The following is a 27,959-nucleotide window of genomic DNA, read 5'->3' on the forward strand; positions in this document are numbered from 1 at the left end:
GCTCGCGTGACGTCACCGCCGGTGAGCGGCGGGGAAGGAGGAGGCGCCGCCATGTTGGGCCCCCTCAGAGGAGGGGCTGAGGGGAAGCGCCGAGTCCTGCGGTTTGGGCAGAGCCGGCCCCGCAGCGCTGCGGGCAGGGAATGGGGATGGAAAGAGACCCAGGGGAAAAGAGATGGGGGTGCTGGTTGATAGGCAGCTCAGCCTGAGCCCAGGTGGGCAGCAAGGCAAATAGCGCCTGGCTTGTCTAAAGGTGTGAGGTCAGCGGGACCAGGGCAGGGATTGTCCCCCTGTGCCGGGCACTGGTGAGGCCACACCTCGAGTGCTGTGTCCGGTTCTGGTGCCCTAAAAGATACTGAGAGTGTCCAGAGAAGGGAATGGAGCTGGGGAAGTGTCTGGAGCCCCAGGAGGGGCTGAGGGAGCTGGGGAAGGGTCTGGAGAATCCCTGAGGGAGCTGGGAAGGGGCTCACCCTGGAGAAAAGGAGGCTCAGGGGGGACCCTGTGGCTCTCACAACTCCCTGACAGGAGGGGACAGCCGGGGCTGGGGTCGGGCTCTGCTCCCAGGAACAGGAGGAGAGAGAACGGCCTCAGGCTGGGCCAGGAAAAGTTTGGATTGGGTTTTAGGGAAATTTTCTTCATGGAAAGAGTTGTCCAGGAACTTCCCAAGGCAGTGGTGCAGTCCTCAGCCCCAGATGTGTTCAAATAACGTGTGGATGTGGTACCTGAGGACACGGTTAGTGGTGAACAGGATGGTGGTGCTGCAGGAATGGTTGGACTTAATATTTTATCTTAAGAGTCCATTTCAACCTGAACAATTCTGTGAATCGAGTATTGGTAGTTCTGTGGCAGCAATGGAAAATGGTCTGACTGAAGTCAATCCCACCACAGTAAATAAAGCCAGGGGAGGCTCAGGGTGGACAGCAGCAGGAATTTCTTCACAAAAAGTGTTTTTAAACATTGGCAGGGGCTGCCCAGGGAGGTTTGGAGTGCCCATCCCTGGAGGGATCCAAGGAATGCCTGGATGTGGCACTCAGTGCCCTGGGCTGGGTGACACGTGGGGATCAGGCACAGGTTGGACCATCAGGACACGGATCCTGTGAGTTCTGTGGGTCCCTCAGGGAGTGCCCAGGGCTGTTCCCCCACAGGGATCCTGCTGTGCCCCCTCTCACTGCAAACCCCTCAGATGGGGGAAATCCTCCATCTCACCCACCCCAGCCTGCACCAGGGGCAGACACACCCTGTTCTTTCCCCCAGCACAGGCAGCACCGGCTCCTGCTGCTGATAAAAACCTTCACCAAAACTCACCCAGGACAAAGGAGGCTTGGAGAGATTCTCCTGAATAAAAGGAACACTGAGACAAGCCAAGTAAAGCAGGAGTGTTTCAATTATATTTTACTCTTCATTAAGATTGTTCATTTGAATGTTTGTATTACAAAATTAGCTGCCGTGGCCCACAACTGGATGGGACTTCAGGAAAGCCTTTCACTTAACTCAAAAGAGCACAAACTAGTATTTCCTTTCAAAGAACTCTGTGAAACAATAACATATTAATCTTTAAAGCTAAATAGTGCTAAAATTTCACATAATCTACATTAGTTTTGGTTTTAAATAATTTTACCAACCATTATAAAATTAATGTATTTGCATGTATCAGGTTACAGACATTTGCATTTCAATCAGGGTGAAATATCCCATGCTGGAACAAGGAGTTTAAGCAATTGCTGTTTCAACAGCAGCTAATTCTTATTGCCTCAGAACCAAGTTTCCATGAATATTGAACAAGAAAATGCAGGACACCGTTTCCCCACAAAACTGTTAAAAGTCTGTTACAAGCAACAATAAAATGCCTTCTGGACAGGAAGCATTTATAAAATGCAGAGCTCTCCCAGCGAAGTGCTTGCACGGGGCATTCACTTCATTCTTCCCATTTAGATCCAAAAGCCTGAAGTGATCACTGACCAGATGAGGAGGACAAATATCCTCTGAAAGGTTTTCACTGCCTTGGGGAGACTGGGAATTGCAGGTACTCCACTAGATCTGGTTCCTGGCTGAAGTGAACTGGGCAGCAGCTGCTGAGATCAGGAGAGAAGGGGTTGAGGCAAAACTTGAACAGTTAAAAATATTGAAGGAAAGCTGGTTGAATTGCTAACTCACCATGCACTCACACCTGAAGGAACACTGTGCTGACATTCACAGATTCCACACTGTGTTAAATTTGCAGCATCCAAACACACAAGTAGGGAACTGTCCATGTATTCCATTGGTTTAAACCATCTTTGTGTTTTACACATAAGCCAATCATGCCCACAGGTGACCTAATACTGCTTCAGGCCTTTGTAAAAAAAAAAAAAAAAAAAAAAAAAAAAAAAAAAAAAAAAAAAAAAAAAAGAAGAGAAAAAAAAAATCTTCTACTTCTATTAGAACTTCTATTCTACTGGGCTTAAATCCCTGAAGAATCCATACTGTGTATGGAAGGCTCTAAGTGTTGTGCCTTGATGCAAATAAATGCACAGTAAATGTTTATTGTGCAGTTTTCCTCCCCCTAAGTTTTTCCCCTTTCTCTCACAATAACTAAAACCAAAGTTTAAAACCAAAGCATGAATATGTTACCAGCACACATGGACAGGTTTACAATCTTCTGTTTTTAAAGAACAAATGACAAAAAGCATTCAAGAATATTGCAATTTTGTTGTTTTTTTTTTTTTAAACAGACAAGTAGCAAAAACTTTTGTACCACCTGGAACAGAACTGCTGAGACAAAGCTCTCCACACATTTTGCTGTAATACTTAAATAAGTAACACCAATGCAAGAACTTTTCTCTTAATGGTTACTAGTGTTCAAGGAATCAGAGGATTATGGAGTTATGTAGGTGTTTGTACCCCGTGAATTACAATTCCACAGGTGGCACTTCTCACAACACAGTCACATGGCTTTCACTTTGATTTGCTTCATCTTCATCTGCTTCTTCTCCAGCTTCTTCTGCTCCCGCCGCAGAGCAGCTTCCTGCAGGCAAGGACAGGGATCTCAATAAACACAGGTCACCTCCTCCTCGAGGAACAAGCAGATCATTTCAGAACCAAAAACAAAACCCTCCAGCACTGCGTTCACACCTCACTGGGAGCCTTCCTGTGTTTCAGAAAGGAGCAGCAAATACCCTGACAGTTGTCTGCCCTCCAGCAAAGAGAAATCAAAGCTGCCACTGCTACTACACTACCCCTCCTAGGAGGGATCTGCCAGCAGCCTGTAGCAACGTGAGTGAGCATCCCCTCACCTCCAGGCGACGCTGCTTCTCGGGGTCCTCTTCGTTCATGATCCGCTCCTTCTCCGCCCGTTTCTTCTCCTCGCGCCGCGACTGCGCCGCCTCCTGCCTCTGCACGTGGGTCAGCTTGAGGAAATTCTCCTCCACCCGAGCCCTGTTCTTGTCAGCCTTTTGTTTGCCCTTTGCACAGACAAAAGCAAAGGAGGTTTGTACTGATCTCCCCACGAGCAGGAGGCGGGATCTCTATGGGTCACACAAGAAACATAAGGATCCAGAGGATCCAGTGGTAATGGTTCCAATTTCACAGGATGCTCAGAAGACATAACCAGACACTACTCACTTCTCTGTTCAGCCGGAACTTCTTTGCTTTGTCAATGGAGTAGATAACCATGCTCATCAGAGGCAGCAAAGACTCCATGTCCTTTGGGGAAGTGTTGCCTGAACCAGGCACTGAAATAAAGAGTTCCTTGTTCATTCACACAGACTGGCAGCACTTGTCTGCTTGCTGTGATACTCCTATGGCTAACACTGTTCTTGAAATAAAGATGCTCTTATCCTGCTCTTCAGGAAGCTTCATTTGGAGCTATGGGCTTGAATTTTGAAGAGATTTCAAGATCTATTCTTTTCTAGAATTCTCCCAACAGGCCACTTTTATTTCAAATCAGGGTAAACCAACTGAGCCTGTGCAAGTTCAAACAGCAAGGTTTGTGGTTTAAAAACCACCCCAAGAGAGAGGAGTGTGAGCTGAGGCCAATAGCAGCAACACTGAGTGTCCTGTTATCATGACAGTATGCTGCTCAGTCCCCAGTGTATTGCTGCCTTCTGTTTATCAATCAATGACCCTGCTACATGCACTGAAATCACTCATCACACATTATCTCCCACAGGTGACAGATCGTGAGCGTGTCATTTCCACAAATAAAGCCCCAGACACACACAGACAACAGTTCCCTTACCATTAAATGTAAACAAAAGTGTCTTTTTAGTTTCGGGCAGTTTTGTGAGCTGGCCCTCCCTGAAGGAAAGAAACAAGTGTTTAGTAGGAGTGAAGAAAAATACAAATACAACCCTAGCTGTAACTTAAAAAGTTAAGTTTCAAACTAATGGGATTCCTGAAGTGTTTTACCCAAAAGCCTGCAGAGAAAAGGCACGAGTGTGAAAACATTCAGCACCAGCCCCTCTGACTGCCAAGAGGGCATGGGAGCACTAAGAGGGCCTGTATATTTTGAATTACATTCAGCTTCACACACCCCCTTGTTGTTTATACCACTAAAGATCTCTAAATATTTTAAGAGAACAAATTACTTTCTCAAGAGTTTAAGTATTCACTGCCCAAAATCCCATGGTATTTTAATATGAAGATCTCAGGCCTACATTTCACAGATCCTCCACAATTTTAGTAGAAAGTATACACTTCAACTGTCTTATAATTAAATCAAAATATATTCCTTTACGTTAATTTATTTTTACATCTGTGAGCATAACAGACCCTTGCAAAAACCTACGTGGTCATTCAGGTAAGACACATCACCCACCACGTGGCAATTGTGAAGCAGCCCCTGAAAGCACCTCTGGACTAGGAGGCTCAGGAAAACAGCAGAGCTGCTGCCTGTGTGTTGCTGAGGCACAGCTGAGGATCAGCCTGAGCAGAGCTCAGCCTTTATACCTACTCTTGCATAAGTTTTGGACCGGAGAACTGGTCCGAGAATTGGACAGAGTCGATCTTGTCAGCGTAGTGTGTGAGGAAATGGATCATCTGAAAGAGAAACGGGGGTTAGTTTTTACCAACACCAATCCAGCTGCAGCCCGCCCACACCACGGGTTCCCTGCCCATGGCAAAGGGCTGGAACTGGATGATTTTTAACCAACCAAAACAGTTCTGTGGTTCTATATATCACTAAAGAAATTGCTGTACCCAGCTTGCCACAGTGACACTGATAAAGATGTGAACTTTCCGCTTCAACTTTTCCTTTTAACTTTTTTAGAACATGCAAGTTGTAAATGCCAGGATTACCGAGGAGCATTTGTATTAATTCATTCAAGTTTACCTTAGCATCCATCATTCCCTCCGTGACCTCTCCCATCTCTGACAAGATGGCCAGTGAATCTGGAAGCCCATATTTTGCACCAGACTTAGGTTTATCACTGCAGAACTCACTCTGTTTCAAAGAGAGCAACGCAAAAGAAAAAATAAACACAAGCCTGTAAGTATCTTATCAGACTGAACTGTCCTGGAAGAGTGGGACTTCTAAAAGTACCTGAAAAGAAACAATAAAAAATACATTCATTCACTCATCCTGCCTGGGGACATTTCAAACAAAGTAAAGCACACAGCATCAACAGTCTTTAAGCTAGTATTCTCCTCCAGACTCAGCACATTAAGGAAGAAGATAAAACAATTCTAATAAATATATACTGGAGTGTCCAAAGTGGATTAAGGAATTTTGCTTGCATTGTTTGATAACAGAACAAAGCTGGCATCCCACCAACCACACTTCATGCTGTTACTTGAGAGAAAAGATTTGCAAAGCTTTGCTTGTTATCACTGGATTCTTTGCAAGCTCTGCAGTTCTTTTCACGGCTTGAACATATGGGAAGTTTTAATTTCAGATCATGTAAAAACAGATGACCTAAGCCTAAATTTTCCACACCACATATCACTAATTAAGTTTACTTTTCAGTCCTTGAAGATGTCTTTTGTGCAGATTAAATGACGTGAAGTGACACTCGTGTGTGCTGACAAAATTCTGCAGCCTCTCTTAAACCAACTCCACACCAAAAGAAAAGTGTAATCTGCTTTTCCACTGCCCCTTTCCCTGCAGGTCTGACAGGGGGGAGCACTTCTGATGTTTGATTCCATCAGACTTTTATCTGTAGATGGAAATGTCTTTTCCTCATAAATTCCAACAGGTTGGTCACAGGTTTTCAGCTGTTCCCAAGGAAACAATGAATATGCAGATTAGATTCTTACACCCTATTATTTAATCAATGTGCATGTACATACCAGGTCCTGCATCTCTTTCTGGAGTCTCACCAGTGCTTTTCTGGTTCCGACAGCAAACACATACGTGTCCATATCTTCATCATTCATTGTCACTTTTATTTGCTGTGAAACGGAATGTTGTTAGCCCTGGTCAGAGATTTCAATGTTTGCCTGATATTTTGATTCCTAAGAATAAGGACTAGCAAGGACAGACACAGCAAGGAAAAAGGTGGTTGATTTAAAGCTTTTTCAGTGTGTCTTAAAGGAAGGAAGCTTTTTAATTAGACTGAGCACAGCATTCAGTATTGTGCTGCAATGACAGTGACTAGAAGAGATGTAAAAATAATTTGCAATTAAATATTTTTATATAAGTAAATACAATTATAGATGCATGGGAAAAATATTCACGGTGCACACTGTCACTGTTCTTCCAAATTTAACCTCTCTTGGCACTTATGTTCTCTAAGAGCAAGAGGGAAGGCAAAAAGTAATTAAGAATATAATATCCAGACCATATAAATCCATATAATATCCAGACCAACATATGGGTTTAAGCAGCCCTGTTCAGGCAGACTGAACAGACAGATGAACAATCACTAAGCATTTCAGATTGTAAAACCACTTTTTATCAAGATGACATCTTGAATCATGACAGACCTGCTCACAAAACCACTCCAACAATGAAATCCACAGATAAAGCAACTTCCAGTCATCAGCAGTTTGCATTTCACAGGCGAGAAAAGAAATACAAACTCTTTGAGGTTGTTTCAACAGTTACTGAACTGGAAGATGTGGAACACTACAGAGATCACCTGGAACAATCAAAAGCAGCAGGGCAGAAGTGAAGGAATGAACAGTTTATCAGAGCTAATCCGAGGGCTGGGTACCCACCACTTGGTCCGACGCCGGCCGCATCATCCGCGCCAGGACGTTCAGCAGGTCCTGCCTCTTCAGAAACTAAAAACACAAGGTGGCAAGCACAGAAAACAGCTGAAGAGACAACAGTAAAAATCTCCTTCCTAATATCCAGCCTGAATTTTCCCCGTGTGACCAAGACAGCTCAAAAGCAGGCCCACTTTCTGCACTGGAGGAGTTTCCCAGGGCGTTGTTTCCTCAAATCAGGAGATGAACTGTGGGACTGTTCTATCCCAGGTGCAGGGCTTTATTTGTCTTTGCTGTACTTCCTTGGAATTCCTGCTGGTCCATTTATCCCTCTAAGTGGCAAATGGGCTCTTTGGCCTACAGTTACCTCTGTTCACACTACACCTCTGGTTTCTGTGCTCTTCCTGCAAGCACCTGCTCTTTGGTGCAAACTTTAAGGGGCAGAATGTAGGTCTGTCCAGAGCTCCAGTTTTCCCTCATGTGTGTGTACTCAGAACTCTGTGTCTGAATGTGAGCACTAACGCCAGGCTGGGGTTCCATGTTGCTCACACAGGAATGGAAAAGCCTCTAGAACCTGACAACTGGTGACACGTAAACAGCACCACAACCTCCCTCACTCTTACCTTTAACTGGATGAGCATTCCTTCACAGCACACCCTCCCAGAGCACCACAAGTTATAGATGTGTTCATTTTCTTGGTTTAGTTTCCCAGTGCTTGTAGCTTCTTTATTAGTGCCATCATCCCCTGAGGAAAAACAACAGTGAAAGAGAATTGCAATCTAAACTCACAAACTGAGACACCGTAGTTCAGCAGAAGGCTTACAGTTCAGAGAAGGATTCTCTACAGCCTAAAAGCCAGCCTAAACCCAGCTTTATTCAAATGCTAAAATTGAAACCTTGTCATTATGGAACTCACCAACAAGAGCAAAGTTACTTTCCAGCAGCTCCCTGTGGGTGTTGAACCAAGCATGAGCCAGGCGGTTGTTTTTGTTTTTCCCAATGATGTAGTTCATGATGTAAGCCAGGAGACCTGTCACCATCAGGATCTCCATGTAGTAACTCTCCCAGCTGTTTTGAAGGTGAGCAGGGACCTGTGTAAGGGAACAGAAACTGTGATTTAAATATTGAACACGTGGATTTTATACACACAAAAATTTGGGGAACACAGAGTAGTGGAGAAGTTCCATCCCCAACACAGCAATAAAGTCCACAAAGGCAACAGGAGAGAGCTAAGCCTACATAATGCACTTGGCTCACTGGGGCACAGTAATCATACAGGAAACAACTGATAACAGCATTCCCAAAATACCTGCTTAATGCAAAAAGAGCAGTCACTTCCAAGTGAGCCTGGGCTAGCACACATCCCTCAGAGTAAACAGCCCAGCAGTTCAGTTCACTGAGCTTTGGGGCTGGATACCCCACCCATCACAGCATTATCTGATCATCCTGGAACTTCTCTGCAGATCCAAAGTAACACCCAAGGCCCAGGAACATTCTCAGGATGCCAGCAAGAGGCACAGACTCCATGGGGCAGCAGGGAAATCTTCCTGACCTTCCACCTCAGGGGCTAATTGGTCATTCTGCTATCACTGTACCACCTTTGAGTCATAAAAGTACCCAAACCTTTATTTTCACTGCCAAGGTCAGCTGTAATACCTAAAAAGAGATCTCAGGGGTAATAAAAACGCAGAGCTTGAGCACCTGATCGTTCTGTGAAAGACTGTTTTGGGAGGCAAAAAGGTGATGCAGGTCGGGCAGAGAAATTGGCTCAAAAACCCAACAGTTGACAAGTTCTAATCTGACATTTAATCAACAGAGAAGTTAAAAGCACACTGTGTTCATTGCTTACTACCCCAGTGACATTCTTGGCATAGTGTCTTAAGGAAACAAGTGATGAAACTCCAAAGAGAAACTGGATCAACGGTTATACCTACATTAACTATTGTTATGGGGTCTTTATTTTTGCTGTGAGATGCATCTGGTTTCTCTTCATACCCTTCAAACTCCTCATCATCGTATGGTTCACTCTCGGTGTCACCTTCCTAAAGGACAAAAATCACAAACAGCATGAAAATCCAGAGCCCAGCAAGTAAAATCCAGAAAGAGAAAGAAAGGTGCAGAGACCCTGTTAGGAAACACATTGAGCAAGGAGGCAAAGCTTTACCTGTGTGTCTGCATCATCAAAGTCTTCCTGATTTTCATCCTGACCTTCAAGCTCTACAGTGGCTTCTTCTTCATCATCTTCTGTAGTGATGACCCTCTGAGGAGACTCTGTGACTGTATCTTCACTGACGTCTTCAAACTCAGCAAAGTCATTATCATCATATTCCATAATGTCATCTCCATCCTCAAATTCATCATACTTTGCCAAAGAAAAGCTCCACGGGATGAACAGGACGATGATAAAAATATATAAATTCTTCATTTTCACTGGGAAAAAAAAAATTACATCAGTCATTGCAAAAAGTCCTGGTCAATTCTGTAACATCACACCCCCAGTAACCCCCAACACACAATTTGAAAACACTACGAGCCAGACCAGAGAGAGAAACAAACCCCTGTCTGATTTTTTTTCTGTAAAGAAAGTGACCACTGGTACAAGAACAAAATAACTCTGGAGGAGAGGTTCTGGCCTCTGTTGCTTGTGGCAGCAGCAAATTCACATTTGGCCACATTGTTCCAATGAGCTGGGATGGAAAGCAGGGAAGTTCTGCTACAAAACTCCAACAGCACCTCCCAGCCAGCTCTGCCAGCAGCTCATTTCCAAGACCAAAATTGTGTTGTTGTTAACTAGGAACGAGGCACAGTCAGAGCACTGAATGTGTAAGAGCAGCAGTAAATCTTAAAATGCGTTTGGTTCATTTTAAACAGCCTCTGCTAATCCCAAAGTGCTCATCTGTGATTTTTCTGGGCTGCGCACTCAGAGCTCAGTCCCACAGTGTCCCCCCCATCATGATTTCTGCAGAGAGACAAAGGCCTTTTGCTGGAAGCTGTGCCAAAAAAACCCAAAAAGAACCCCCAAAAAACCCAAACCACACCCCAAAACAAACAAACAAAAAAAAAAAAACAAAAACACCAAACAGATATTGCATTGCTCCCCAGAACAAAGGAGTGAACTGGGGCTCACGAGCCCAAAGCTCTCCCCACATCGACCAGAACCTTGCAGAGTTTGTCAGCTCATCTTGTTTTCCCCTCAACTTCTGTCTCCTCTGCTTGAGCCCAAAGCAGCCCCAGCCTCCCCTCCAGGTTGGGGCACCTTCTCCAAGGTCCAAAAAAGGGCAGCAACAACCCCCCAGCTGCACCTCACAACCAGGCCCGGAGGATCAGCTGCATCAGGCTCGTTTTCCTCCCTCCCGCAACCAGATCCCAGTGGAAACCTGAATGTTCATCAGAGTGTTCCCTCACAAACTCAGAATAGAAATGATTGGTTTCTAAATTTGACCGGCGTTCCTCCGAGTGCCTCAAGCAGGGAACCCACTGCTGCGAATGACAAGGACGACTGAAATAAACACCTTTTGTCAAAAACTCCTCGCTCCAGCAAAAAAAAAGCACAGAATGTGGTCACAGAGCCTTAACCAGGATGGAAAGTTCAGCAAGGCCAAGCCCAGGACCTTGGAACAAACGTTGTGTGGGAATCTCACAATTTTACATGAATTTAAGCAGGAAAAAAACACCCAAAATACTATTTCAACAGGACAAAAATTTGTACTCTGTTAAAAACGACAGGACAAGAGAGCCACCTGCTCGACCAAACTCTAACAATTCACAGCAAGAATTCCAAGACTGTTTGAACACATCCACCTCCAGAAGATCCAATTCCAAACAGCTCCGTGCAAAACAAACTTCTGCAGCCAGTTCGAAGGGTACAGATAAACCAGAGGTGGGTGAGAGCTGGAGCAGCCCCTCAGGTCACCAATCTGCCAGAACGGGTTCCAAGCACAAACTCCAGGGAGCAGAAAATCCTGGGGCAGGCCCTGCAGGACCCACACGGCACCGAGTTTGCCTCGCAAGAGGAAACGATTCATTCTCCCATCTCCACACCGGCACAGACCCCACTGCAAGAGAAACTCCCGACAATCCAAAGGCAAACTCTGCTGCTGCTGCTGCTCCCTGTGCCTGGGGCTGGTTCATTACACCCCGAGCCTGGCGCCGAGCTCGGGGGCAGATTTTGGAGAAACGCCCGTCCCCGGCAGGTCGGGCCCTCACCCCAAACGGGGACACCACCCCCGGTGTTCGCTGTCCCGCCGCTCTGGGGGCAGCCCCGGCTCCTTCCCGGTACACGAGTCAAGGTTAATGAGATAAAATCAACGATCCTTCGGCCCCGGGCGCGGCTCCTCTCACACCCCCGGCCCCGCCGGGCACAGCACAGGCCGCGCACCCCCGGTGCCCTCCCGGTAACGAGCTGTCCCTCCTGGTACCGAGCTCCGCTCCCGGGCCCTGCCAGTACCGAGCTCCCCCTCCCGGGCCCCGCCGGTACCGAGCTCCCCTCCCGGTACCGAGCTCCCGGAGGCAGCTGAGCCCGGCCCGGCCGCCTGAGGAGGTGGGAGCGGAGTGTCCCCGGTCCAGGACAGCGTTACCTGAGTCAGGGCCCGGCCCCCGCCCTCACTCCGCTCCGCTCCGCGCCCGCCGTACCGGAGCCTGCGCAGGCCGGGCCCCGCCGCATGTGCGGGACACACGCGTAGGCGGGGAGAGAGGGCAAACCCAGCCCTGCGGCACCAGAACCACCCCAGAACCAACCAGGAACTGCCCGGGAAGCAGCGCAGCCCCGGGGCCGCCGGTGCCGTTACCGTTTCTGGGTTTCTCTCCCGGTTTTCCCGCTCCCGCCTTTGCCCGGTCCCGCCGCCCTCACTCCCCGCGGCTTCACCCGCGGGCGCTGCGCATGCGCGGGGAAGAGCGCGCGGCCGTCGGTGACGCATGACGCACGGAGCGTGGGCACGTCGTGCGTGGCGTCTCCACCCCCCGCCCCGGTAACCGGGGAAGTGGCGGCGGCGGCGGCGGGGCCGAGGGTGAGTGAGGGGGGCGAGGGGAGACTGAGGGGCCTGAGGGGAGACTGAGGGGTCGGACCGAGCTGGGCACGGTGGTGGATCTTCCCCTGCCGGCCCGCGGGGCCTCTGGCGGGCGGGACCCGCCGTAGCCGCGGCCTGGAGCGGGCGCGGGCAGCCGGGGCCTGCCCCGCACAAAGGGCCCGCCCCGCACGGCGGTTCCGCGGGCGGGAAGGGCCCCGCGCCGGGCCCGGAGTGCCGGGACAGCGCTTGCCCGTGCCTTCTGTCTGTCCCCTCCCCGGCCCTGGTCCCTGCAGTGCCCGGGGAGGGCGATCCCGGCGGGCGGGCGGGGGTCCCTCCGCCCTTCCCTCCCGGAACGGGAGCGGATCTCGGCCGTGCCCGGGGATCTGGGGCGCCTTGGGCAGGGCCGTGCCCCGCCAGTTCCGCCCGTGGAGCGGCGGCCACGGGGCAGAGAAGCCTCGGGAGTTTTCCTGCGGTCCCTGAGTCCTGTGGGAGCCTCTCGGTGTTCGCTCGCTGCTGGCCAGTGGGCGAACTGACCGTGGTTTGTGTTTTTGCGTCTGTATCACGATAAAAAGACCTCCTCCCTGTTTTTTGAGGTGGCAGAAGAGGGGGGAAAGGTGGATAAGTACAGTGAGGAAGATTTTAACTTAACAGATTGAAAACTTAGCGATTTTCAGAGATTCCCAGTGGTGTGCTGTCACGGCAGAAATGCGGTTCCACCTCTCACCCCTTTATTTTACATTTTGATGTCCCAGTGCCACAGATCCGCGGGGGTAAAAGCTACAGAGTGTCAGGACAGGAGGGAAAACAGGACTCCCTGGTCAGCTGCTGCCGTGGAGAGCAGAACAGCAGAAAATCCCCCAAAATCTGCTACTGAGCTTTGCTCTGGAGTTTATTGAGCAAGCCCCAAGCTGGTAAATGTTCAGCACAGGGACCTGCTGCACTCTTTGCCTTCAGATCGTTTTGGAGGTTTTGTTTTTTTTTTCCCAGTGAGTTCTGATCTCGTTGAAGATTCTCAGTGTGAGGATTTGTTTAATAAGCCTTTGGACAGTTAATTTTAATGCATTGGAGAGCAGTGGGTGTCCTGCTCCCTTTCCTGCCTTACAGGGATGATTTGCTTTGACCGTGGAGATAATTAAATGACTCAAGAACGGAAACTGTAAACACATTAATGTATCAGTTCAGTCTTCACCTTAGAAAATCAAGTTCTGGGCAGACATTGTTGCGTGGAGCGTTTAAAATATTGTTTGAAAGACAGAGATTGGAGAGCACATAAATATGTTTATGTATAATATAGAGAGATCATGAAGGTGCTGTCTTGAGAGGCAAAGGGAGCTTTTGGCAGAGATGTGCCCGGGCTCACTCAGAGCCTTGTGCTGCTCTTGGCCCATTTCTCTGGAGGTTTCTGGGTTGCAGGAGTGAGGCATTGACAAGCCATGAAACACTTAGAGATGGGACAGTGTGGACATGCAAAACATGCACTGAGCTGCCTCTTCCTCTCTTGTTTCTCCTGGTGTTCAAAGTTCTGGCCTTGGGTTTGTTTGTCTTAGATTGCAAACAGGACAGGCGACACCTTAAAGGTGTTTGAGTAATCCTTGAAGGACACGACCTGTTCTGGGAGACACTTTGGTTTTATTCTTCTTTGGAAGAATTGTGGGTATGTTCACACTGACAGAAGAGCAGGGCCCCATCATTTCTGGGAAACAGATTAAACTCTTGTCACTCAAGAGTTCCACAAGTCCCTGTGTCACTGAACTGAGCAACTAACAACAAAAAAAATAAAATCACGACAATTCCCTATAAGCACAAAGGGCATTAATTTATCTTTCCTCCTTTTACCAGGTTCACTGGGGGCATCATGAATTGGAATAAAGGCGGGCCTGGCACCAAGAGAGGCTTTGGCTTTGGGGGCTTTGCCATCACCCCTGGCAAGAAGGAGGAGCCCAAGCTGTCCCAGCAGTCCCACAGCGCCTTCGGCTCCGCCGGCTCCTCGGCCGCCTTCGCCAAGGCGGGGCCGCCCCAGCTGCCTTCCTTCTACAAGATTGGCTCCAAGAGAGCCAATTTCGATGAGGAGAACGCGTAAGTGCAGCTGCTTCTTGTGTTTGTAGCTCTGGGTTTTAGTGGTTTTCTGTTTCTGAGGCTGGGGGAGTATCTGTGATGTTTATATAAATAAATAGATCATGATATACTCGGAAGACTGTGAGATACTATAGTAGCCTGCAGAAGGTTTCCTCCTCCAGGTTTCCCCTCTTGAGAACATATTTTATTCACTCTGTGGTGTTCTCAGAGTTGGAGCCAAGCAGGATAAATTTGGGTGTCTTTTGCACAGGAAAACATTGATCTCCACAGTTCTTTTCTAAGAGTTTTCTTGGCTGCATAAATATGTAAAAAAAAGGCTGAGAAAGTTGGGGTTGTTCAGCCTGGAGAAGTTTGGGGCTGACCTAATTGTGGCCTTCCAGTACCTGAAGGGAGCCTACAAGAAAGATAAAGAGAGACTCAGTTTTATGATATCTATTTGCCCTGCCATCACTTTGAACTTTTAACATGAATAAACAAATAAAGAAACAAATATAAAAACAAATATATAAACAGTATATAACAAAAAACAGTAAAAAAACCCAAAACAATAAACAGTAAATAAACAAATCTCAGCATCTTCTCTTGTGCCCATCCTGACTTCTGTAGTCCACATGGGTACCTTGACTCAACCAGAATGACAGCCCAGTGCTGTGAACCACGTGCTGACTGTGCTGTTGTTCATTTTTTTTTTTTCAGGTACTTTGAGGATGAGGAGGAGGATTCCAGCAATGTGGAATTGCCCTACATCCCCGCAGAGAATTCCCCCACCCGGCAGCAGTTCCACTCCAAATCTGCCGACTCTGACAGCGATGATGATCCCCTGGAGGCATTCATGGCTGAAGTGGAGGCAAGAGCCAGCTCAGGGGATGTTCATCCATTGCTGTGGCTGTACCTGTGTGCACTCAGGGCCAGCAAATGTCGCTCAGGGCTTTGGCAGTCAAAACGTCACTTAACTTTGGGGTTTGTGCAGGATGGTGTTAGTTAGACCTCAAAAATGGGTATGACAGTAATTATTTAACTGGTTTGAGGATGTCAGAACAACACAACACAGAGCTCTGCTTGTCTCTGAATATCAAACTAAAATTCTGTGCGTTTTTCACTACCTAAATGGAAATTGTTTGTATTTATGATTAGCTGTTTCTTAGTTCTTAGAACTGTTTCTAATACAGTTCTGTATTAGTTGGATTCAGGAGGAACAGGGGGAATTTATTTTTTCAATAACGCTATCACAAGCTTAGAGTAGTATATAAATTCAAAGGAGAATTTATTAAGCATAATCAGATATAGAACAAGAGAAAATCGAGTCCAGGAAGTGTTGTCTCTGTGATATAATGGTCTATTACTCAGGAACATTTTTCCCTTCCATGTTTTACCATCTTGATCTTTTTAACCTGTGACAATTTTATGACCTGCTAGGATCAAGCTGCTCGAGACATGAAGAGACTCGAAGATAAAGACAAAGAAAAAAAGAACGTTAAGTAAGTTCCTCTTTATCACTCCCATCCCTGCCTGTGTCTTGTGTGGTGCTCAGAGAATTCCAGTGCATTTTGTTGATGATGGTTTTTCATCAGACAGTGTAGTATATACCTAATAAACATCATTAACCTGTGCATGACATCTTGTGGGTAACGATTTGTGCTGTAAAAATGGGAAAATAGGGAAGAATTTGTGGCAGCAGGCCGTGACAAAAAACACTGAGAGTTAGCCCACGCCAGGAGCCTTTCTAGGCCACAGAAATGGGGGCAGCACGTTGTACTCCTGCCACTTTCCAGATCAGCCTGGATAGTTTTTCTGCTTCCCACACCCTTGGAGAGCTCAGAATGGTTTAGTTTAAAATTAAAATCTTGCTTTATGTGAGCAAGATGACTCAGTGCTGCTGTACCTGGAGTACTGGAGACTCCTCTAAACTTGGACTGGGTTTTTAGACATTAAACCTTATGGGTTAGGTAGCACACGACAATTTGGAGTTTAAAACAGTTTAAATTCATGCAGCTTATCTATTTGTTTTGACCAAAGAAAATAATTATGGTGTTGATTCTTGATAGAAATGTCAGATACATCGGTAGAAATTACATTGCATGGGGTTGATCAGATTATACATGGTCCTGACACAGAACACCGGATCCAAATCACCACCTGGGGAAGGTCTGAACTGGATTTGCACTTCCTGGCTCATATTCCTCTTCAGTTATGGGACTCCTGTAGCATCGAGAGCTTAGACCAGGATGATCTTTGATGTGGCTTCTGCTGGGAAGATGGAATCCTAATCTTTCAGTCTCAGTACTAGAAGTAAAGAGAAGTCTTTGCAGGGTCACTGCTGTGGTTGGCACCAGATATGAAAACTCCATGGGTTGGGAATATAAATGTTGCCGAGTTGATAGTGTTGTGTCTTCTGCGAAATCTGGAGCTCAGCACTGATCAGGTGAAACTATTGAGCTGAGTCTGTGGAACACTTGCAGGGAAGTTTTTTCTCCGCTTGTTTTTCCAGGGGTATTCGAGATGACATTGAAGAGGAAGATGACCAAGTGAGTTCCTATGCAGTCTTTCTATCTTCTTTTTCGTTGTTTTGTATTTTTTTTAACTTTCCCTCTCCAAACACGTAACTACTGAGCACAAACAAAATTCCAGCATCATGCACAGTATCCAGACAATTCAGCAGGAAGCTGTAGTGGTTACCCTGCTGTCTCTACCCTTCTAGGTGTTTTAAGAAAGAATATTAGACAATTGTATTCAATGAAGAAAAATATTTTTCAATCAGTTTGAACTTCAGCTTCCTGTAGAGGTTGTTCAGTCCAGTGTGGTGAGGGGACTGTTGTTCAATGTATTGTGTGCATGGCTCTGTGCCTGAGGGACAATTGCCCAGGAAAATGCAAAAGCCACAGGAGTATTTATGTGTATTTGTAATTGAGCCTCGCTTTACAAATCTGATCTTAAATATTTGCTTCAAGTCAAGGGAGACTGGTGTTTTCTCCATGAGAAAGTCTCACCACTGGTGTGCCAGTGAGAGTCTGAGAGACACAGACACCTTTGTGAGCTGTGAGGGTGGCACAAGGCAGGGTGACAGTGTCTGAACTCAGGCTGGTCTCAAAGGACTGTTCTGAAATACTTTCTTTCACTTTTGTTGGTGACTCTCTCAGTGAAAAAATAGATATATTTTCATTTCCTAAAGTCTAGTTAGGGGAAGTAAAGAAACTATCTTTGGCATAGTGTGTTTTTAAAAAATCAATATCATATACTTAGTAACAATGTGTTTTCTGGTTAGAAATGTACAGTGTTTTGTGCTTTATTCATGTGGAAACAGGAACAGATCTTTCTGTTGTTAAACATAACAAGACTTGGTAGAAGGAGTTATTAAGCAGACACAAGAGGAGTTTGTTTTTTAGGAGCATTTGGTGGTGTAGCTGACACTGGAGTTGTTTTCTTCCTTTGTACTTATTGTCCTTCAGGCTGTATCTGTTGGTGTTTATTAGAAGAATCTGTTTTAGTGAACCAATAGTTACCTTTTTCCTCAGTGGTGGGTATGAAAACAAGCAGCCACTTAGCACATCCTTCATCAAAGACTTAGCACATCCCTTCAGCAAGCAGTGGCACTTCTGCCCGCCATCGTGTGTGAGTTTGCTGATCTGTTTCCCTGCAGGAAGCCTATTTTCGGTACATGGCTGAGAACCCCACTGCCGGCGTGGTGCAGGAGGAGGAGGAGGATAACCTGGAGTATGACAGTGATGGGAACCCAATCGCACCGTCCAAAAAAATCATTGATCCTCTTCCACCCATTGACCATTCAGAGGTAGGAGGGAGTTCTGTTCTGTTCTGTTCTGTTCTGTTCAGTTTGAGGCATTCCAGAAAGAGCTGAGGAGCCCCCTGGGATATTTCCCTGCTTTCTTAGATAAGTCATATTGAAGGTCCTTGAAATGGCTTCATTTCAGCAAATGTTCTGGCAGACAATTAAGAATTTCAGGGAAAAAAAGGAATTTTGAGTTCTGGACTAACCGAGTAATTAATTAATTACATTGCAGATCGAATACCCACCGTTTGAGAAGAATTTCTATGATGAGCACGAGGAGATCACCAGCCTGACCCCGCAGCAAGTGGTGGAGTTACGGCACAAGCTGAACCTCCGGGTGAGCTGGTCAAGAGCTGCCCTCCAGCAGCTAAAAAAACTCCCTTTCATTTCTGGACTGTCTTAGTTTTAATGGAGATTTTCACTGGGAACTCCATCTGTTGGATCTAAGCCTCTCAGACATCTGCACTGATTTCTTGGAAGTCTCCTATGGATTTGTGGAAGTGGGCAGTGAGCAATGCTGCTTGGGCTAAAGACCTCCAGAGCTAGGAGTTAAAAACTGGAAATAGATGCAGAAGTTAATTCTTTGCCATTTGTGACATGTTAGTGGGGTGACTTTCTGTGAAGGGAATTATTTGGGGTGGAACATACAAGGAGGTAAAAACGATGTTTAATAGCTCGTGTTGGTTGACAGATAATTAATTTTTTATACCTGAAAGTCTCATTTACACAACACATCTGGGATTTGCACCCAGTTAAATTTAATGTCCACTCAAAAAGTAAAGTTATTTTTCAGAGGCAGAGAGACCCTTTAGTTGTTGGGGTTTTTTTACAGATTTCTCTTTGTTTTTCTCCCACTGTTCATGAACAAAGATCTTTTTCTCTTTCCAAGGTCTCCGGGGCTGCTCCTCCAAGGCCTGGCAGTAGTTTTGCTCATTTTGGGTTTGATGAGCAACTTATGCATCAGATTAGGAAATCTGAGTATACCCAACCCACTCCAATACAATGTCAGGTGAGTGTTTTTGTTTCTCAAACTTGTAAAGAGAATGAAAAGAACACATGCAAAGCTCCATCATCCATGTGAGGATGTGACAAATGCAATTCTGGTTGCCTACAGAGTGGGTTTTTCTAGAAAAATAGCTTTGATATTTTTTAAATTTAAGTTTACCCACTTTTTGTCTTGTTAAATGACCACTGTAAGTATATCCATATTCCTTTTTCATTGGTTTTTTTTTTTTTTTTTTTTTTTTTTTTTTTTTTTTTTTTTTGAGAATGAAAAACATTCAAGTGATGTCTGTTTCCTAGAGAAATGTATGAGAAGTTCAGGTTTTTTTGTCGTGGGCTTTCCTCATTACCTGATTTTTCCTGTGCTGTCTAGCACAAGGATGTGCTATGATGGACATAACGTGGGCTTAGAATCTCCTTGTTTTTAGGGTGTTCCAGTGGCACTAAGTGGCAGAGACATGATTGGCATAGCCAAGACTGGAAGTGGGAAAACAGCTGCCTTCATCTGGCCAATGCTGATCCACATCATGGACCAGAAGGAGCTGGAGCCTGGGGATGGTCCCATTGCAGTGATTGTCTGCCCGACCAGGGAGCTCTGCCAGCAGGTGGGTGCAGCATTCCTGTATGTCCCAGCCAGGCTGCTGGGAGAAAAAGGCAAAATTCTTGGCAAAAATTGTCACAGAACCTCAGGAAAGTATTTGGAAAAACTACTTCGTGCATGAGCAGCCCGACTCCAGCTCACAGCTCTTTCCTACCATTGTTTTCTTGACATGACAAACCTAAAATTTTAAATTTTTGCACAGTGCTCCTATATTATTTTTAGGTAATGAGATGCTGTAGATGCAATGTGACCAAAGGATAGAGCCTGCAGGTTAAATTATTGTTGGATGCCTAAATACGTTTCTCAAGTTACTGGAAATGATCCAGACACATCCAAGTGTTCACCCCTGAGGAGTTTGGGAATAATTTCATTAACTTAGTTGCTAAGACTGCATTTCAGGAGCTGCATTTCCAGGGTGTGTGTGTTGTCTGATGGGAGCTGTGCTGTGTTTGTGTGTCACATCCTCAGATCCACTCGGAGTGCAAGCGCTTTGGCAAGGCCTACAACCTGCGCTCGGTGGCCGTGTACGGAGGAGGGAGCATGTGGGAACAGGCCAAGGCCCTGCAGGAGGGGGCAGAGATCGTGGTCTGCACTCCAGTAAGTACCTGTGTGCACCAAAAACAGGGCTTTGCACCCTTCTCGAGCTTGAAAAATGTTTTAAGTGTCCGTTCCTATGACGTGAATATTGACGCTTAACTCTAGACTGAAGCCTTGAGATGTTTTCTGTTGTAAGTCTCTGGTAAGTCAGGATGAAGAGCAGCTAGGTGGTTGTATATATTAACATGTTTTTAAAGGTGTTTTATTTTCTTACTAGGGTCGTTTGATTGATCACGTGAAAAAGAAAGCCACAAACCTGCAGAGAGTCACTTACCTCGTGTTTGATGAAGCTGACAGAATGTTTGATATGGGGTTTGGTAGGTATTGAACCAAAGTCACCCCTTTGGGAAGCCCAGTCCCAGCTTAGGGGGTCTGTAAAATTAAATAGTGAGGGAGAAGCACTCATTCTTTCTGTGGTTATATGTTAAATAAAGCAATGAGGCTGCATTTTGACTTAATTTTTTTTAACTAATGAGCGCACAGGGTTGATCAGAGCATTTCTTCTCCTTTGCAGAGTATCAGGTCAGATCAATCGCAAGCCACGTACGTCCCGACAGACAGAGTGAGTAAACAGTGAGTCTGGAGCAGAGCTTGGGTTTCCAGTTCTGGACACAGCAGCCACACCAGGAGACTTGTGCCAAAGTCCACTGGTGTTATTCTCAGCGTGGGCTGTTGTGACACATGGGCATTCAGTTCATCTCTCTGTAATCCCTGCACTGACCGCGCTCACACCAAAGATGATTAGCTGCATTCATGTTCATATGCCTTGAAATTCAGTGTTCTGAGCTGCCACGAGAGAAAGTTCACAGCAGTGCCCCGTATTATCAATATTTCAGATGTCACAAAATGTGTTTCCACTTTGTGGTATTCTAACAGCGGTTGGTAATTTCCATCAGAACCCATAAAACCTCAGCTTCAGTTCACTGACACTCAGGAATCCGGATCCTCCTCCACAACATCTGTGCAGTGTTTTCACAGTTCTGAAAGGAAGTTTCTGCTTCAAGGGGTTTGAAGGCTGTTTCTCTTCCAGCCCTGTTGTTCAGTGCCACGTTCCGTAAGAAGATCGAGAAGTTGGCCCGGGATATTCTGATCGACCCAATTCGGGTTGTGCAGGGAGACATTGGAGAGGTAATTCCAGGATACTTGTGGGAAAACACAGAGCAAGGGATTGTTCTCTTTCTGTTCTCTGAAATTTAAGTTAAACTGCAAAGATCGTCGTTTATAGTTAGTTTTAAATAATTTGTGCTCGGCAAAAATAGAAAGGTTTGTGGGTTTCTATTTTTATCTTACTGACCTTTCCACCAACAAATATTCCTGTAGTGTTGGGAGGTTTCATCAATGCAGTGGGGTTTTTTTTGTTTTGTTATTAGGCTGAAGCAATGGTTGTATCTTTTAGTTTTTTCTTAAAAGCATAAACAAAGCCATTGCAACTTCTGCAGTGAAGAATTTGAAATTTAAAATCTCTGTCCTGTGGTTTACATGGGAATGTTGATGCTGGGCTTGCTTGACAGGGACAGCTGAACTGTCAGCAGGCTGGGATCTGTGGGGAAGCTGATGAAGTGGGCAGATAGAAACTTGCTGGGAAGAAACTTTGCTAATAATATATTGAGACTGTTGAGAAATTTCACAAGATGCCTTCAGAACATCCTTCTTTTAATCAGTTATCTATGTTTTTTGGTTTTTGCATCAGGTCTCTTTATAACAAAAGAGACTGCCTGAAGCCCCTTCTTTCTGGGAAATTTTTTCCTTGATTTTGCTTAAGAAAAGCACCACCTTTCCCAGCTCCATCCCAGGGCCTCTACTCATTGATCTAAACTATTTCCGTGTAGTGGGAACATCATCCTTGAAACAATACTAAAACATGTAAAAACTAAATCTTTCGGAGAAACTTGCTGGTAGTGCACTGGATCACTTGTGATGCAGAATGTTTGGGAAGTCTCTCTATTCCTCCCACTTTCCTGACACTCAGGACATTTGTCTCCTTAGGCAAACGAGGATGTCACTCAGATTGTGGAGATTTTCCCCTCTGGGCCCAGCAAGTGGAACTGGCTGACGCGGCGCCTGGTGGAATTCACGTCCTCCGGGAGCGTCCTGCTCTTTGTCACCAAGAAAGCCAACGCAGAGGAACTGGCCAATAACCTCAAACAAGAGGATCATAACCTGGGGCTGCTTCACGGGGACATGGACCAGAGCGAGAGGAATAAAGTCATCTCGGAATTTAAGAAGAAGGGGATCCCCATCCTGGTAGCCACGGACGTGGCAGGTAGGTGACCTTCTGGAAAGAGCTCAGACAAGCTGTGGGTATCAGCAGAAAGGCAAACGTGTTTCAGTGGAAGGCAACCAGGTTGGCTTCTGCACCTGCAGGACACTGTTCCAGGTGCTTTTCAGAACCATGGAATATCCTGAGCTGGAAGGCACCAGAAAAGCTGTGCCTGAAGGAAGTGGTTGCTGTTCATCCATCAGCTGACATTCCTTTTCCCCACAGGACCAGAGCAGGGCCATACCCTGTCACCAGAGGAACTGCTTTGAGTTAATTGGGGACAATGACACTTCCCACCACGTTGCTCTTTCTTGCAGCTCGAGGGTTGGATATCCCTTCCATCAAGACTGTCATCAACTACGACGTGGCTCGGGACATCGACACGCACACGCACCGGATCGGCCGCACCGGCCGCGCGGGGGAGAAGGGGGTGGCCTACACCCTGCTGACCCCCAAGGACAGCAACTTCGCTGGGGACCTCGTCAGGAACCTGGAGGGGGCCAACCAGCACGTCTCCAAAGAGCTGCTGGATTTGGCAATGCAGGTATGAACCAGACAAATTTGAGATGGGGAGGTTTCGCTTCAGATTCGGCACAAAATCGGCCGGCTCACAATGCTGACTCCAGCATGTGTTAGCAGTGACCTTTTGGGGTCTGTCCTGGTTTAAAGTAGATTTCCTGGTGTTTTCAATGGCCTTTGAAAGAATCCATGAAGATTTTGGAACACAGTATGTGATCTATTTTGGGGCCAGGCACTGCCTAGGAAATCAGGAGCTGTAATCTGCTGGTGCCAGCAGAGCATTCCAGTGTCTCATTACAGTCAGATTTATAGCAGGCACCTGGGAGATGCAGCTTAGCTGAAAACTAAACTAGAAAACAATTACAGGGACATTACCTCTGTGAAAGGGCTGTTGCCTGATCGTTCCACCTGCCTGGCACTGCTCTCTGGCAGGTTTGCTCTATAGGTATGACAGACAGCTGCAGCAGTTGTGCTTGTGCCACTGAACTTATCAACCCTTTAATTTCTTGTCTTCTGCTGCCTGTACAGCTGAGAGACACCACAGGCTCTTTGGCAACTCCCAGATTCAGGTTAGGAGGCCTGTGGATACATTAGCAAGCAGCTTGGACAGCAGCTGCCAAAAGTAAATACTTTTTCTGACACAGACAGCATTTTCAGAAGGGACAGAATTAGTGAAGCAAAGCTCCCCTGGCTGCCTTGAGAGGAGCGTGTAGGAGCCAAGTGACTTGTTCACATTTGGAGAGACTGTAGGGCATAAGAAGAGGTGCAGCCAACTGTTGTTCAGACACCTGGAGACAGCAGGTCTGCTTGGGCTGACATTCCCTGGCCACTGCCTGGTACAGAAAGTTTTGCTGACAGACCCTCATTTCTCCTCAGCCAAGCACTGGGATAAATCAGTGAAACCAAAGTATGAGCAAGAGCAGAGCTCCCAAGTGATGGCATTGGAAATTGTGCTTATTCCCGGGTTTATTAGAATGCAAACCCCCAAAACCTTAACCTGAATGAGAGTTGAAGGTGTAAAATTAGAAATCATTTGTAACCTGAAGCATCAGACCCACACGACACAACTGCCTAGAGCAGCTGTGTGGTTGAATGGAAAACAATATTTATGTGTTTCTTTCTAAATGCCTGGTATCCTTTTTTTCTCAGCCTCATTACATGCCTTTAGAAACTTTTTATTCCCTCTGTTGAGAAACATTTTTCCTCCTGTTACAGAACCCCTGGTTCCGGAAATCCCGTTTTAAAGGAGGGAAGGGCAAGAAGCTGAACATTGGTGGAGGTGGCCTGGGATACCGTGAGCGCCCCGGGCTGGGCTCAGAAAATACTGTAAGTGGAGATGCTGAAAAGGTTGTTCACACATTCTTTTCACTTAGTGTTGGTTACTCTTTAATTTGCAAAAATCTTGGTACTGGATTATAAATATCTGCTTTAAAAGTTCTCATAGCTCAGTATCTTTCAGAGTTAGGATTATATATCATGTAAGTAAAAGTCTCCTGTGCTGGTCTTCTCTTGTCAAGAGCTGATTTTTTATTTTTTTTAGAGCTAGAGTGAACCAGAAGGTTTGAAGATTCCTCATAAAATAGACTGTCACTGTAAAATAAACACTAATAAATTACTAAAAATAAATTACCAATAAATAAATTACAAAAGCCATTTCCAGGCCGATTCTTGGCAGAAAAGAAATGGAGCAAACCTGTTCCACTGCTCAGGGCTCTCCAGAATTCTGTCATTCTTAGCGGATGCATTTCCTGCGAGCAGGGACAGGATAGATGTGGGCAGTGCTTGAATTGAGTGTGTCTGTGTGGGATAAACCTCTGCAGCTGCCCTTTGTGGGTTTTTTTTTTGCACAGGACCGTGGAAACAACAACAGTGTGATGAGCAACTACGAGGCCTACAAGCCATCCACGGGGGCCATGGGGGACAGGCTGACAGCAATGAAAGCAGCTTTCCAGGTTGGTTCCATGCTTGGACTCCTTTTCTCCCCTGAAAATGCAGCACCTGTTATTTCAGAGAGGTTGAGGGTGGTGGTTGTGGCTGCATCACTTGGAGCAGTCCCAGGTGGTGGAATTAGGTGCAGGCACGTTTGCACAGATTTGCCAAATTTTGTTTTCTCCTGCCTATTTGCCCTTTTTCCTTTCTGGATTCTGCACCCGGGCGTGATTCTCTTGAGGTTCTTTCCCAGCAGTGGTGTAATTGCAATCAGTCAAAAGGGGAAACAGAAACTCTTTCTCTTCAGTGTAAAAATTAACCCCACAATACAGGAATTCCCCTGCTTGGTGTGTGCCTGTTACTGTGTGTCCATAACCACAGCAGGAATGTAATCACTCCAGGACTGACTTTTTCTGGGAACTTTTTTCCCAAAATCCAGGGTGGGCTCATGAACACAGCCCAGAGCCAAACCTGCTCTCTTTTGTCTCTCCCTTTCCTGCAGTCCCAGTACAAGAGTCACTTTGTCGCCGCCAGTTTAAACAACCAAAAGACCGGGAGCTCTGCCGCGGGCGCCAGCGGCTGGACCAGCGCCGGGAGCCTCAACTCTGTCCCCACGAGTTCAGCTCAGCAGAGCAGCCCCAGCCCCGAGAGCCCCATCGCGGCCAAGGGCGCGCCCGGCTTCACCAGCCCGGGCACCCTGAGCAGCGTCCCGGCCTTCAACAGCGCCAACAACAGCCGGGGGGAGAGCGGCGCTGGCAGAGAACGGTACAGCGAGAACAGGAACAGTCGGCACGGCGAGACTCCGCGGCGCGGGGAGGGCGGGGGGCGCGGGGAGGGCGGGGGGCGAGGGGAGGGTGGTGGTCGCTACAACGATGCCCAGCGTTATAGTGATACCCAGGCCCAGCGTTATAGTGACAACCAGCCCCAGCGTTACAGTGATACCCAGGCCCAGCGTTACAGCGATGCCCAACCCCAGCGTTACAGCGATAACCAGCGTTTCAATGATGCTCAGCCCCAGCGATACAACGATGCTCAGCCACAGCGTTATAGCGATAACCCGCCCCAGCGTTACAGCGATGCCCAACCCCAGCGTTACAGTGAAACGCAGCGTTACAACGATGCTCAGCCCCAGCGTTTCAGTGATAACCAACCCCAGCGTTACAACGATGCGCAGCGTTATAATGATGCTCCACCCCAGCGTTACAACGACGCTCCACCCCAGCGTTACAGCGATACCCAACCCCAGCGTTACAGCGACGCCCAACGCTACAACAACGACTCCCAGCCCCAGCGCTACAACGACGCCCAGCGCCACGGCGACGGCGGCGGCCGGCACGGAGACCCCTCCCGGCACGGCGGCGACGTCCATCGCCACGGCGGCGACATCCATCGCCACGGCGAGGGCCGGCACTTCACCGACGCGCCGGGCGGCGCCAACCGCAACAACAACGGGGACAGCAGGAACAGCAGCGAGAGCAGGAACGGGGAGAACAGGAAGGAGGCCAACAGCCGAGACAACAAGACAGATGGTTTCGCTGTCCCAGAGCCCCCAAAAAGGAAGAAGAGCCGGTGGGACAGTTAAAAGCTGGGGGTTCTCAGCCGGGAATCTCTGCAGGTAGCGTTGTCTTTTTTTTTCCAGAGGATTTCTTGGGGTTTTTGGTAACTGGTTGTTGAGCAGCTGGGGCAGGAGAAGGAAACGGTGAGAAACCCCCCCCCTGCAAGTTCATCTGCGGACAGATTCACCCGAACGAAATGCACACAACACTTAGTGAAAGAAATCATTTTGATAAAGCTCCCTGGGTTCTGCTTTGAAACATTCAGTGCTCAAGTGACTCTGCTGGATTTAAACGGATCTTCTTGACAAAAAGAAGCTGTTCCACATCCTTGGAACGTTAAGAAACTGTTGTCCATAGAAGTATAAATTAGTCTTTTCTTAACCAGCGTTCACATTTACAAACCAGTCCAGTCCACCTAGAGATGCTCAGGACCTGCCTGTTAGACATTAATCTTGCAGCAGTTTGGTCAGTATGGTGAGTTCTTCCCCCATCTCCTTTTCACATATTCTCCCCAAATAATTTGGCCTCCAGGTTACCCCTTACCTCTCTCCTCATCAACTAAGAATGTGTCAATTTGCTTTGCTGAAGGTGGAGCAGAGCAAGTTGGAGGTTTTTTTTGTTTTGTTTTGTTTTTTGTGTGTGTGTATTTGTGGAGCTGTTCAAGGGATCCTTCCCAATCCCAGCAAACCACAAATTCACTTGTAGTGTAGGTTGGGCTCCCTGGCTTGTTTGTGGTCAGTATTTTAATTCCAATCCCATTGCCCAGATATTTTTTTTTTCTTTCAAAGAACCTCCTGTTTTCTAATCTCCCTCATTCTGGTGGAAGCCTGCATAGCAAACCTGTGTCTCTGCTGTGCCTATGCACCCTCTGTTCTGAGAGGGTTGAGTGCTTTCTTCAAATTAAAAGCAAAAAAGGGAAAACAAGGTGGAGATACCACAACAATCAGAAGCTGGAGCCCCCAGGAGATGTGGCTAAAGGAGGAAGATTCAGAAATTCAGGGATCTTTTGTTCAGAAGCCTTTAGGGAGAGCCCAGAAAACAATTAACAAAAAGAAACAAAATCTGGCCCTGTTTTGGACACATGTAGTAAATCTGTAAAATCTTGCTTGCCCATTTTTAACTTCTTGTGTGTATTCCCGTTTTTTAACTTTTTTTTTTGGTTTTTTTGCCACAAGGCAGGGAAGAACTTTTCAGTTGGGGCGTGTCAGCACCCACTGCTGGCCCGTTTCCACTGGAAGATGTACCAGAAGCTGTCAGGGTTTTGTGACATTGTGATGTTTTCTTTATCAGCTGTGCATTTACTTTCTGCTTGCTCTAGTAAATGTTTTATTACTGGTACAAAAATATGCAGCATGTGCTTTTTATTCTCCACTTCCTTCGGCTGCCTGATGTGCGAATGGAGAACTGACTGACTGGAGATCTGACTGTGCCTCTCTCACCAGAAGTTGTGGATTTTAGTTGATAAAATACTTCCTGTGGTTTTTTTTAGTATCTTTCACCCCAAAAC

General features: G+C 46.7%; 2 protein-coding genes across 3 annotated transcripts; one reads left to right on the forward strand and one right to left on the reverse strand.

Moving 5' to 3' along the window:
- Positions 1-1,363: 1,363 nt before the first annotated feature.
- On the reverse strand, positions 1,364-12,014 carry CCDC47 (coiled-coil domain containing 47). Of its 2 annotated transcripts, none has more exons than XM_083877382.1 (13): positions 11,910-12,014; positions 9,287-9,552; positions 9,057-9,164; positions 8,039-8,213; positions 7,746-7,867; positions 7,132-7,197; positions 6,262-6,363; positions 5,306-5,416; positions 4,928-5,013; positions 4,214-4,272; positions 3,598-3,707; positions 3,270-3,437; positions 1,364-3,001 (listed from the first exon to the last, which is right to left on the reverse strand). In XM_083877382.1, exons 2-13 carry the CDS (start codon positions 9,545-9,547, stop codon positions 2,921-2,923), a joined length of 1,449 nt encoding a protein of 482 aa, XP_083733508.1. In that variant the 5' UTR covers positions 9,548-9,552; positions 11,910-12,014; the 3' UTR covers positions 1,364-2,920. The 2 variants fall into 2 exon arrangements, with proteins under 2 accessions (XP_083733508.1, XP_083733509.1); XM_083877383.1 differs by lacking the exon at positions 11,910-12,014 and adding an exon at positions 11,700-11,772.
- Positions 12,015-12,069: 55 nt separating this feature from the next.
- On the forward strand, positions 12,070-27,796 carry DDX42 (DEAD-box helicase 42). The gene is made up of 18 exons (XM_083877474.1): positions 12,070-12,128; positions 13,968-14,204; positions 14,901-15,051; positions 15,621-15,682; positions 16,693-16,729; positions 17,842-17,991; positions 18,221-18,325; positions 18,878-18,997; positions 19,419-19,595; positions 20,060-20,188; positions 20,406-20,505; positions 20,703-20,750; positions 21,219-21,316; positions 22,175-22,451; positions 22,766-22,992; positions 24,183-24,293; positions 24,818-24,919; positions 25,399-27,796. The coding sequence occupies exons 2-18, from the start codon at positions 13,984-13,986 to the stop codon at positions 26,476-26,478; spliced, it is 3,195 nt and encodes a 1,064-aa protein (XP_083733600.1). The 5' UTR covers positions 12,070-12,128; positions 13,968-13,983; the 3' UTR covers positions 26,479-27,796.
- Positions 27,797-27,959: the final 163 nt, after the last annotated feature.

Source organism: Zosterops lateralis (assembly GCF_965231275.1).
Source record: "Zosterops lateralis genome assembly, chromosome: 24".
NCBI lineage: Eukaryota > Metazoa > Chordata > Aves > Passeriformes > Zosteropidae > Zosterops > Zosterops lateralis.

What these genes read in the sequence shown, in the direction of transcription:
- CCDC47 (XM_083877382.1), bottom strand. Translation starts at nt 9,547, where the DNA reads ATGAAGAATTTATATATTTTTATCATCGTCCTGTTCATCCCGTGGAGC. An exon ending in ACCCCATAACAATAGTTAAT is followed by an intron (nt 8,214 to 9,056) that starts GTAGGTATAACC and finishes TCCCTTACACAG; the next exon opens with GTCCCTGCTCACCTTCAAAA. An exon ending in AGTTCCGGCTGAACAGAGAA is followed by an intron (nt 3,438 to 3,597) that starts GTGAGTAGTGTC and finishes GTCTGTGCAAAG; the next exon opens with GGCAAACAAAAGGCTGACAA.
- DDX42 (XM_083877474.1), top strand. Translation starts at nt 13,984, where the DNA reads ATGAATTGGAATAAAGGCGGGCCTGGCACCAAGAGAGGCTTTGGCTTT. An exon ending in AATTTCGATGAGGAGAACGC is followed by an intron (nt 14,205 to 14,900) that starts GTAAGTGCAGCT and finishes TTTTTTTTTCAG; the next exon opens with GTACTTTGAGGATGAGGAGG. An exon ending in AATGTTTGATATGGGGTTTG is followed by an intron (nt 20,506 to 20,702) that starts GTAGGTATTGAA and finishes TCTCCTTTGCAG; the next exon opens with AGTATCAGGTCAGATCAATC.